The sequence below is a fragment of the Trichechus manatus genome, unplaced genomic scaffold, assembly GCF_000243295.1.
Source record: "Trichechus manatus latirostris isolate Lorelei unplaced genomic scaffold, TriManLat1.0 scaffold00156, whole genome shotgun sequence".
In the NCBI taxonomy this organism is placed as follows: Eukaryota; Metazoa; Chordata; class Mammalia; order Sirenia; family Trichechidae; genus Trichechus; species Trichechus manatus.
In genome coordinates this window covers 1728971-1741417 of record NW_004444092.1, presented here as the reverse complement: position 1 = coordinate 1741417, position 12447 = coordinate 1728971, and the positions used below count along the sequence as shown (strand labels likewise).

The following is a 12447-nucleotide window of genomic DNA, read 5'->3' as shown; positions in this document are numbered from 1 at the left end:
CACTCACCCCCAATGCCTACTCTCAGCACAGCAACCGGAGTGATCCTTTTAAGACATCAGTCAAAATATGTCTTCTCTGCAACAGTTTTTCAAGATTTTTTAAATCTGATGTACAGCAGCATGGATGAATCTCATACATAGAATGTTGAAAGAAACTAGAAACAAATACTGTGTATTACATTCATTTAAAATATAAAAACAGGTAAAACCAGTCTATGCTGTTGTAAGTCAGGATGGTGATTGTTTTTGGGGGGCAGGGAGTTGATTGTGACTGGGAGAGAACACCAGGAGGACTACTGGGGAAGGTGGTCATTTCTCTTTTTTGTGTTGCATGTGGAAATGTGGAAATTTATCGATCTGTGCACTCATAACGTACTTTTTTGTGTATAAATTTTATACTTCAATAAAAATTTTTATAATATTGGTATTTCTCACACAGAAAATCATTCTCCTCTAGACTTTGAAACAAATAATTTATCAGCATTCATAAGCATTAGAATATAAGCTTCATGCAGGCAACAGTCTTGTATGCTTTTATTAATTCAACAAATATTTATTGAGCACTAGGCACCATCGGAGCCCTGGTGGCACAGTGGTTAACAGCTCAGCTGCTAACCAAAAGGTCAGCAGTTTGATTCCACCAGCGCTCCTTGGAAGCCCTATGGGGCAGTTCTTCTCTGTCCTATAGGGTCACTGTGAGTCGGGATCAACTTGACAGCAACGGGTTTGGTTTTGGTTTTTAGGCACCAGTCTGGGGACAGTGGTAGTTCATTGGTAGAGTTCTCCTCTTCCATGTGGGAGATCTGTGTCCCATTCCCAGCCAATGCACCTCATATGCAGCCACCACTTGTACTTCAATAGAGGCTTGCATGTTGCTATGATGCTGAACAGGCTTCAGTGAAGCTTCCAGACTGAGATGGACTAAGAAGAAAGGCCTGGCAATCTACTTCCAAAAAAATCAGCCACTGAAACCCTATGGAGTACAGTTCTATTCTGACACACATGGGGTCACCATGAGTCAGAGTCAACTCAATGGCAACTGGTTTTAGGTACCAATATAGGCATTTGAGATACAGCAGTGAACATGAGAGACAAAGCTGCTTAAGCTTTTGAGGGACAATAATCAGAATAAATAAATTATATAGTATATAACAAAGTACCAAGGGCTATGAAGAGGAAAAACAGCAGGAGAGAGAAGCAACTGGAGTGGCAGGGGTGAGGGAGCAGTCTGCAGTTTTAAGTAGCATGGTCAGGGAAGGCCTCACTGAGAAGGTGACATCTGAGTCAACACTTGGAAAGGCATGAGGGAGGGAGTCATGTGTATATTTAGGGGAAGAACCTTCTGGGCAGCGGAAATGGAAACTGCAAAGGGCCTAAGGCAGAAGCAGGCGGGGTGTGCGCTGGTAACAGCCGGGAGGCCAGTGGAACTGGAGAGCAGTGAGTGAGGGCAGATACGGTCCGAGAGGTAGGGGGCCAGATCATGAAGGGCTGTGCAGGACTCTGTAAGAAGTTAGCAGTTTTATTCTGCATGAGATGGGGAGTCATTTTTTGCCGAAGCTGGTTTGAGTTAGGTTTCAGCTGCTTGAAGTGGCAGATCATTCTCATTGCTGTAAACATGCCCTACTTTTTACTTATTGTACTATCAATGGATTTTTCCAGTGTTGGGCTTGTGATAAGAGTGGCTATGAGCATCCTAGTGCAGGTCTTTTGGCAAACTAGGGTATACAAGAGATACCAATTTTAAAGAAATTGAACCAAACCCACTGCTGTCAAGTTGATTCTGGCTCATAGTGATCCTATAGAACAGAGTAGAACTGCCCCATGGGGTTTCCAAGGAGCTGCTGGTGGATTCAAACTTTTGACCTTTTGATTAGCAGCTGAACACTTAACTACTGCACCGGATGTATTAATTCTTTCTATTTGAGTAACTTATGCAACGTAACATGTTAGTTCCCATGAATATCAGGCAATTTGTCCATACTCATGGTACACATTATAGTTAAAATCTCAAGATTTTATTAGGGTAAAGCAATAAGGTACGGAAGGTGGGAAACACAAAGATATGTCAGATAGATTCCTTGCCCTTAAGGACAGCAGGGTCTCATTGGAGATATGGCAGATACACGTAAAATAACTAGCTCGGACACTTATAGGAAACACCAAATAATATCCTAGGCAACTTGCCTCATAAGTGTTCTGAACTGGGCAAGATCACCTTGGACTCTGTTGATATTTCATGGAGAAGCTGGAATTCAGCAGAGCCTCAAAGCATACATCTAGTTTGGAAAAGCAGAGGTGGACTTGGTAGGCAGTATCTGGGCTAGGGAAATATCAAGAATGCCAGTTTAATTTTGAGGGGGCTGTGGGTGGTCAGTCTGAGTAAGAGTAGGGTTTAGGATTCACTTTAAAACCTAGCAGAGATTTGGATGGATGTATTTCTCAAGTAAGGTCAATAGCTGAATTTTAATCTGGGAATATTTATATATTCCACATTTCTCAATCGTTCTGATGTGTTAATGCCACACTTCTTACCATTAGTACACCTCAAAGTTCATAAGGTCTAAATGTTTAAATGTATATGTATTTGTAGACTGGCAAAGAAAACTCATCCAGTGTGACTGTAGCAGACTCTGAGACAGGAAATAAGGCAGGCCAGACTCTGGAAAACAGCTCGTTCATGGCCGAGCTCCTGAGCGACGTCCCCTTCACCTTGGCCCCGCACGTGTTGGCGGTGCAGGGCCCCATCAGTGACCTTCCGGACCACTTACTCTCCTATGATGTCAGCGAAAACTTATCACGGTTTTGGTATGATTTTAGTCTTGAAAATTCAGTACTCTGTGATTCATAATCTTTGTGTCTGTTTGCACCTTAACAACTTTAAAAAAGTGCTTGCCTATTGTATTTAACCTGTTGATGTTCTTTCCCATTTCACTGTTTAAAAGCCCCTCAGAAACGCAAGGATCACAAAGCAAAGAAGATAACATTATGTTCATCGTTGTGTTTTTTTTAGAATAAAGTGCATTTGTGTAAAAATTAAATTATACTTCTTTTCCCACAAGTAATAAATATAAAAACTAGGCTCTCAGGCTTTTATGAAAGGAGTAGATTCCTTGACCAGTCTTTCAAAATATAACACCTCAAATTTATCTTGGAAGAACTGTGAAAAAGAACTGTGAAAAAGAACTGTGGTGTTTTTCTTAGTTACCACAACTCTGAAGTCCACACTTAGAGGGAGTGTGAATTCTCTTTCTGGTTTGGAGGAGGCTTGAATTAATGTTACTCTCTTCCTTCTTCCACTGTGTTTATGAATGAATTTAGAAAGAAAGCTGCTGGTTAGCTTAATTCCTTCAGTCCTGATTTAGACAGATTCATGTGGAAATTTAGCACTTTTCCTAAAAAGCAGTGGTAGTTTGCTAATATAAGAATGCTGTAACTACTCTGGATGCTGTTTCATTTGAGTGAGAAATTTCAGTTTTCTTAAGCCCGTGGCCATCCTTTTCACCTTGAACGAGTCCTCTGTTCATGCCTTTGTTCTCTGCTTTTTTGCTACTTCAGAGTGTGCTTCTCACCAGCTTTCCAAAGAACTTTCCCTGCCTCTGTCTCAGTTGGCATTTGCTCTCCATGCCACACATGTTCCCAGTTTATGACGAGATCCACATTTCCTCTTCAACCTCTCTGCCCCCTGAAGAAAACATCTCATGATGATACATATTATTGCTGATAACACCCTTATTTAGAAATTTGTTGGCCACAATACAGATGGAAATGTTTTACTGTTAGAAGAACAACAGTTGACTCATTTCCAATTAGAGTGTAGGCAAAACACCTAGATGTGACTTTTTAGTGCTTGGATATCCATTATTTATTCCAACTAGAACAGAAGAGAACTGCCATTGGTCAATAAACTACAAAGGGAAGAGGTAAATTATGATAGAGAATTTTCTATGCCATGGAAAATTTAAATTGCATTTGGCTTGATTAACAAGAATATGATTTATTAATCCTGTGCCAAATTTAAAGTATGTTTTTCTCAAAAATAGAGTGCCATAGCAAAACTAAACACTGTACATAAAGGCATGTGAATTCAGGTTTTAATACGTTATGCATGTTTGTTTAAGAATAAATGTGGTGTGATCTTGGTAACAATGCTTAACAAAAATGCTATATTATTTAAAAATAAAAGGAACATTTCTATTGACAAAAATATGCTTCATTTATAAATAATATTACCAGATGAGCTTAATGACTAGCTTCTTACAGTTTTCATAAAACATCAGTCTAGAAAGTATGACTTACTATTGATGCAAATGTGAACATTTTAAAGAAGTTTTTGCAAAAGCACATCCTTTTCAAATGTGTATGTTCATGTGCCCTTAAAGTTAAATGTAAGCATTTGTCAACTTGTCTAATATATGTGTTAAATTTTGTCTAAAATATACATTTCATTTATATTTATGTATACCATGTTATAAATATGCTTATAAGTACTTCCATTTGTATAAAAAAATTGTTGTATTTAAATAAATACAAATTAAAATAAACAAATATTTTGATTATTTTTAGATTAAAATTGTGAGTTTTTTTGCATTATTCATATCTCAATGCAAGTTATTGATTCTTTGGGCAACAGAGTTAAATATATACTTTTTACAGCACAGGGGAAAAAAATATAAAATTTCTTTACATTTTTAAAGAGTAACAATTGAAAATGGTAGGATCATTAGTCCTGATCATTAGTGGGACTGGAGAGATTTGAGGGAAATCAACTGAACATATTAGATTGAGCCCCATCATCACAAAACTTAGTAAGGGCCAATGTTATCAAACCTAATTGCAACAAAAATATTATGAAAATGGCCATTTAAATTTTCTTTTCCTATGTATTAATCAGTCTTCCTATTTTAAAACTTAAAGAGACATTAGACATCAACCAGCCAACTCCTTCATTTTACCTAAGAGAAAGTTGAGGCCTAGAAAGGTTAAATGACTTAAGTCATCTATTTAGTGATAAATAAACTTCTATTTCAGTAGTATTAATGATACTAATATGAATTGTAACAAAACTACATGATATGGTGAGAAAGAGTTAAGGCATTGGAGGCAGCCAGACAGAGTTTGTAATGGCTCCCCCACTCACCAGCTGCAGGTCTTTGCATCAGCCCCCTAACTTCCCATGTTCTCAGTTTCCTGGCTTGTTAAATAGTAATTGTATGCACTTTGCAGAGCTGTGCTCAGGTTATAGGAGGTATATGTGAAATGCCTGGCTGCATAGAGCCTGACACACCATAGGTGTTCGGGAAAGGGAGCTGTTATAATTCTCGTTACTAACTACACATGCACAATAGTCTAATGAAACGCAAAATATGTATTAGCTGAACTGCTTAAAAGGTATTATAAAAATAGCTACCTGCATTTATTGTAGATCCCCCGAGTATATTTTCCATATCATTGTAGCTCACTATGGAAAACATTCCTAAAATATGTTAGCTGACTCTTCTGCCTTAGTTAAGCATCCCATAGGGATCACTTTTTCTCTTATTACCGAGGATCATGGTCCTTTTCCTTAATATGAATTACCGTTATAAAGTAATGTAGATACAGAATATGCAAGTGATTTTACTGAATCTCCTTTTAACCCTAAAATATATCCAGGAGGTTGCATGTATTTTTTATTTTCAACTTTAAGCATTTTCATCCTTTGCTAAAAATAGAATTACAGAGGCAATTCTGATCAATTGTATTAAGTAAATTTTGATTAACTGGATTTTTAAAGTTGTACCATTAAAATGTTAACAATAGCAGTTATTAACAGTTCTAGAAACTCACAACGATAGTTTAAATAAGCATTTATTAACATCTACACTTTCCCTTTTCAAAGTAAAATGATAAATTGAAAATGATATGAATGAAATCTCTTCTAAAATTCCCAGAGACCTCATTTCTTATACAGTAAAACAGGAAAGCCAGAACCTGTGCAAGGTGGAAACTTGTCAGAGAAGGAAAATTCAAATATTTTCCACTAATAGCGATAGAAAAGTGGCAAGACTGCACCCTTTAAAAGGCAGAAAACTTGCAAGAGACTCAGAAAAACAAGACAGCCTTGCCGAGTTCCGGCTCTCACAGGTTTCACTGTATTTCTAAAGTACTGATGTGGAGTAGCAAGGAAACAATCTCATCCATGTTCTAACACAGTGGTATGTCAGATCTTACCTCCCATGATAACGATTAATAAAGGAACATTGCCCTCAGTAATCTAGCAAAGAATATGTTACTTTCAGAGATTAATACATTGTCATATAAATCGGGTCATTAATTACATTCACATGAAATATAAGTGTATTGGACAGGTGGTTTAAAGGTGTTATATCTTTTAAAGCTTTTGAGAAATATTAGGGTTTATGGACATTATCTCGTGAGCATCCATGCCATATGACGGGGGGTATGACCTAAATATTACTGGGAAATCTAGAACTCTCAGAGTAGCACTGTCTCCATTCATACTTTATTGGCTTGAAAGATGAAGTATTCTTACATGTCAGAAGAACTACTCTTTATGCCATAAAATTTGGTATATAGTTGGATGTGAGAGAGAGAAGAAGAAAGAGATACATCGATTGATGCATAGGAACTCTGTTACATTCAGTATAGCAATATGTTAACCATTTTTTAAGTTAGATAAACTTTCAATTTTACAAAAGTTGTAGATTTACCAAAAAGTTGAAAGATAATGCAGAGAATTCACATATACCCCTTACCCAGTTTCTTATATTCTGTTGCAATCAAGTCGATTTTGACTCATAGCGACTCTATAGGACAGATTAGAACTGCCTCATGAGGTTTCCAAAGCTATAATCCTTGTGGAAGCAGATTGTCACATCTTTCTCCACCAACCTTTTGGTTAACAGCCAAGCACTTTAATCACTGTGCAACGAGGGCTTCTTGGTTTCTTGTATTACTGTGGTAATTTGTCATAACTAAGGAATCAGCATTGGTACATTACTATTAATTAAACTCCACACTTTATATGGATTTCACTAGTTTTTCCCTAATGTCCTTTTTTCTGTTCCAGGATCCCATCCAGCGTACTACATTATTATTATTATTTAATTGTCATGTCTCCTTGGGCTTCCCTTGGCTCTGACAGTTTCTCAGACTTCTTATTTTTGATGACCTTGACAGTTTTGTGGCATAGTGGTGGCAGTCTGCTTCCGTAAAGATTACAGCCTTGGAAACTCTGGGGCAGTTCTGCTCTGTCCTGTAGGGTTGCTAGGAGTCAGAATCGACTAGACAAGAGTGAGTTTGGTTTTTTTGTTTGTTTTGGTCAGATATTTTGTAGCATGTCCCTCAGCTGGGGTTTAATCTAATGTTTTCACATGGTTAGGCTGGGGTTCTGGGTTATTGGAAGAAAACCACAAAGTAAAGCGCCCTTCTGATTAAATCACACCAAAGGTACATGCCCTCAACATGATATCACTGATGATGTTAACTTTGATCAACTGGCCATGGTAGGTTTTGCCAGGTTTCACCACTGTAAAGCTACCCTTGTACCCCTTTCCATAGTCTACTCTTTGGAATCAAGTCACTCATCATAGCCCACATTCAAGGGGTTAGGAATTAAACTCCACCTCCTTGAAAGAGTGGCCACATGGATTATTTGGAATTGTTCTGTACAAGAGATTTGTCTCTTCTCCCCAATTTATTTATTCAGTATTTTATTTATATCAGTATGGACTCATGGATATTTAATCATCTCTTTTTCTGGTGTCTAAATCTGTGGTGGCCAATAGACATTTTTATAAAAATAAAGAAAATTTGTAATATTTTACATGTTGCAAGTGAACACTTTGACACCGGATGTGACATTAATATATTCTACAGTTACTTCAGACGTGTTTCTCTTTAACTTGCAGTGACTGTAACTGTATGCACAATGGATCTTCACTGTAGGGCTGCAAGTGTGGATTGTACATAGAGCCTCTTAGATAGTTGGGCTTTTCATACCTAATTCCCCAAATGTTTGCATCTTACACATAATTTCATTCTTCATCAAGTGATGTGGCAATGAGGTTAGAGTGTCCTTTTCCTCCTTAATGAACCAAAACAACTCATGATACAAAGAGCTCTTCTCTGCAATAGATGAGACATTTTTTAATAATGGCAAAACAAACTTGTAGCTCCTTAAGTTTCTAAAGAAAGAAATGTTCGATTTTCAAACATTAAGAATTAGTTTTAAGAAGCAGTATAAGGAAATTTATAGTCTTTTTTTTTGAGGGGAGGGGAGCCCAAGGAACTCTTCATTTTACTCCTGATTAGCCAAAATGACTATGCTAAAATATAAGGTTGATCTCATCCGATTTCACTTGGGGGGAAAAAAATCAAAGGAAAAAACATCTTATTTTGTCCTTGAAAGAAACCTGAATATAGTTTTTTGTCCCAGTTTTCACCCCTACAAAGGAAATAAATTCCTTACAATCAAAGGTAAGGCAAAGGATAATTGCATCCAGAACAACCCATCAGTAGGCTAACCCAGAGCCAGCCCCCACAGACAGCTTCTTAGTTACTTCCCAGACCAGAAAGGGAGTCAGACAATAGGCCATTTCAGAGGTCAGTTAAGGAGAAGGCCTGCAACTTAGGACTGCTGCCAGGGACCTACAATCCAGTGTCTGACATCTGGACTCTGCAGCTGCCAAGTCTGCCCCTTGTGTGGCCACAGGTGTTGACTATAACTCTGAGGTGTATAAAAGAAACAAGGTAATGCCAGGTTCATTGTATGTGTATTTATGTGTATGGTTTTTATTTTAATTTTATTTTTCAAAAAGTACATAATTTATTTTGTTTTAAAATTAATGTATTTCTGCATAATGACTAGGAACATTTGGGAGGCTAACAAAGTAGCTTTTGTTTAAGAACAAGGGCAAAACAAAGCCAGAGTCCTTACACCTACAGGGAACACTGTACCCTGACATGCTGTGTGTGACGCTGGTTGTTAGCTTAGTCATTTTAATAGGCTTTCTTGGGACCAAAAAGAAAGAAATGAATGCCAAAAAAGCAAACAGGCAGTTGGTCTGCAATAAAGCCTAAATATTCGTCCTCTCCCTACGGTCTCCTCCTTCATTCTTGTTTTAGATCTTCACAAGAATCTGTGTTTATGGATATATATTTTTGAGCCTGGAACAGACTGTATGTAGTTGTCTATCTCACACAATACCAGCTGTAGCCATCAATTAAAGAAGCTTAAAACAGGAACACCAAGCCCTCCTCTTCCCCTTTCAGGAAAATTAGCTGCCTTTTTTTTTTTTTTTTTTTTTTTTGGTAAGGAAAATCTAGAATTTTCTTCCTCAGGTAGGTATTTGAATTTCTTGACCCTGAAGATACAGGCAGCAGTAAAAGAAATGAAGATGATTAATGATTAAGAGAAGGGAATGATAACTTGTAAAAATCGTAAAGGACCAATAATCTCTGGAATTAAAAAAATATGTGTGTGTATGCCTCCATAGTTAAATATACACTTCTTCCTTGTTTTGCCTGCTCCATAGCCTGAAATTAGAAATAGAACTTAATGGAGGAGAAAGAAATCTTCAAATTACATCTTCTTGAATCTTTTCTAAGGAGAAATACTTAAGCCCTTAGGCCAGTGTCTCTCTACCTTTTTCAACCAATGAGCCCTACAATGTTTTTTGCCTGTATCTTCTATATATTTGACCAGCCAAGAAAATTTTTGAGATGTTTTATTCTTTGTATTTTCTATTACAAAGACAATAGGTAAATTGAATATACTTTTCAAAACTACAACCATCACCCCTTTTCCTTTAAGAGTGTATGCTCTCTCATTGGTGTTTCACCAAATTTGTACTCAATCAGAATTTGTCAAATGGATGAGGGAATCAATGGAAGAAATCATTAAATGATCTGTAAATGGGGTTTTCCAAAAGAAAAGGAATAGAATTTCAGAACTTTTGTAGTTTCTCTGACCTCCAGTAAGAGTCCCCAAATTATCCTAGTATGTTTTCACAGCTGAAAATAATGCTTAGTTTACTAAGCCTCTACATATTGTGTCTTTTGACCATTTTGGGAATCCTCCATTTAAGAATACTCCAGGTTTTTTGGGTTGTGTTGTCCTCTGCCCATAATGACTATGTATACCTTCATGATGAGTAAGAACTGATTCTAGACAATAAAAATAGTATATTTTGGGGCAGTGGATTAACTCATCTGAGGTTTTTTTTCTAGCTGCCAAGTTTCCCTATGTGTTCTTGGTTATGTTTGTGTGTATTCCTGTCCCAGAATTTATTAATTCTATCTGACTTGTCCTTGAAAAATGTGTTCCTTGTTCATATGCTTTCCTCCAGGCATATTTACGTATTTTTAATGACCTTGTTTTAGAAAAATACTTATTTTTCTAGGAGTAATAGTGCGCCTTTCGTTTAGTACTCGCCTATACCTCTATCTTGTATTTCCTACTCTACCAGTTCCATTTCTTTGCCATATAAACGTGTAGATCTTTCCCATCCAATGGTAGCTATAAACTCTTCTCCTTATAGAGTCAAGCCTCTTGAGAGAGTGATCTATATTTCTGTCTTGACTTCCTTACTTTCTGTTCGTTCCTCCTCCTCCTGCAGTCCGATTTCCCATTCTACCACTCCATAGAACTGGTTCATAACTAGAACCCTCCCCCCTGCCAAAACCCTTATCTCTACTGCTTTGAGGCAGTTATCACTGTTGTTGAATCCCAGTCTCTCAAAATTGTCTTCATCCTTGATTTCTGTAGCCCTGCTTTTCTGGTTTTCCTTCCATCTCTGTGACCATTCCATCTTAGACTACTGGGGACTTCTTTTCCTCACTCCACCCCTAAAATGTTGGTGTTCCCAGAATTCCATCTTTGGCTCACATCTCTTCCCTTTCTGTATTCTCATTGCTCGATCATATCCATGCCTTATCTACCACTGTTGACATCCAGATCTCTCTCCAGATCAGAAGTCTTTCCTAAGTTCTAGATCTATATACATAATTTGTTATTAAGAATCTTCTCTTGATTCTTCCTCTCAGTTTCTATTATAGGCCATGGTACTTATTATTTTTATTTACTCCACAATCTTTCTCTCCCCCTTCTTCTGTTCCCCTTTTCTTTGGGGAACTCCTTCCACATTCCATGTGGTCTGTGGGTGGGAACTATCATAATTACTTGTGGCCATGCCTGTAGCCCATGGGGATAGACACATAACCCGGCCTGGTCCAATCAGCATCCCTCTATCAACTGATACATAAATGTTTTGTTAGGGTTGCTGCTGGCCGCCATCTTCTCCACGTTTCAAGGTCCTGACCGTATCGTTTGAAGCCCTGGATTTCTGAAGCGAAAAATCGAGGAGTCTATCCATTCTTCCTTTCTACTCACCCCTGCACTTATGAGAACCTTGTTTGGATCTTAAAGATTCATCTTTGAAGTGTGTACTCTCTTCTCCATACCCGCTGCCACTGCCTCAGTCCAGGCCTTTATAATTTCTCCTAAATGATCTTCCTGCATCCTGTTTTGCCTCTTTCCCATCTGTCCTCCACAATACAATCAGAAGGAACTTTTTTAAAAAATGCACTGGCTCTCTCTTATCTTCTGGAGAATTGAAACACTTAAGGTAAATGGGGCCTCCTCACTTGCCTCCCCAGACTTGCTTCTTGATATTCCTGCCCATTTACTCTTTGCTTTTGCCTTAGTGAGCAGTGCCCTGCACTATTTAACATACCATATCTTTTGTCTACATTCTGTTCTCTTTGATTAGAATGCCCTGACCTTCGCTTCATCACCTGGCTAAATCCTATTAACAAGATATTGTTCAGGTATCACCTCTTCTGGGACACCTTCCCTTTTTCCCCTAAGCTGGGTTGGATTTTCTTCCATGTTCGTTTACTATTCTGTGCTTTCCTCTTCCAAGGTGCTTGACCCACAGTATTGTAATTGTTTACTTGTCTGTGAATGGATCTTTTTTTTTTTTTTAATTTTTATCATGATGAAATATATATAACAAAACATCTGCCATTTCAATCATTTTTACGTGTACAATTCAGTGACATAAATTACACTCACCACATTGTACAACCATTATAAACTATTTGTTCCAAAGTTTTCATCACCCTTAATAGAAGTTCAGTGCTCCGTAAGTAATAACCTCCCATTTTCCCCTCCCATCCACCCCTAGTAATGGTTAATAAACTTTGGTCTCTATAACTTTGCCTATTATAGATGTTTCATATAAGTGGGATTATACAATATTTGTCCTTTTGTATCTGACTTATTTCACTCAGCGTAATGTTTTCAGGATTCATCCGTGTCGTAGCATTTAGCAGAACTTCACTTATCTTAATGGCTGAGTAATATTTCATTGTATGAGAGGGCCGGATTACCCAATAAGCAAGGTACACACAGGCTTAATTGTGTTTACTTACTAACCTGTAGTG

General features: G+C 37.6%; 1 protein-coding gene across 10 annotated transcripts in view; it reads left to right on the top strand.

Annotated features, from left to right (window-relative positions):
* UMAD1 (UBAP1-MVB12-associated (UMA) domain containing 1) overlaps positions 1-5424 on the top strand; it is a 221536-nt gene extending 216112 nt beyond the window's left edge. For all 10 annotated transcript variants that reach the window (XM_023740493.1, XM_012558310.2, XM_023740496.1 and 7 more), the window contains one exon: positions 2591-5424. In XM_023740493.1, the coding sequence (XP_023596261.1) occupies positions 2591-2848 (258 nt within the window). In that variant the 3' untranslated portion in view covers positions 2849-5424. The remainder of the gene's footprint in view (positions 1-2590) is intronic.
* Positions 5425-12447: the final 7023 nt, after the last annotated feature.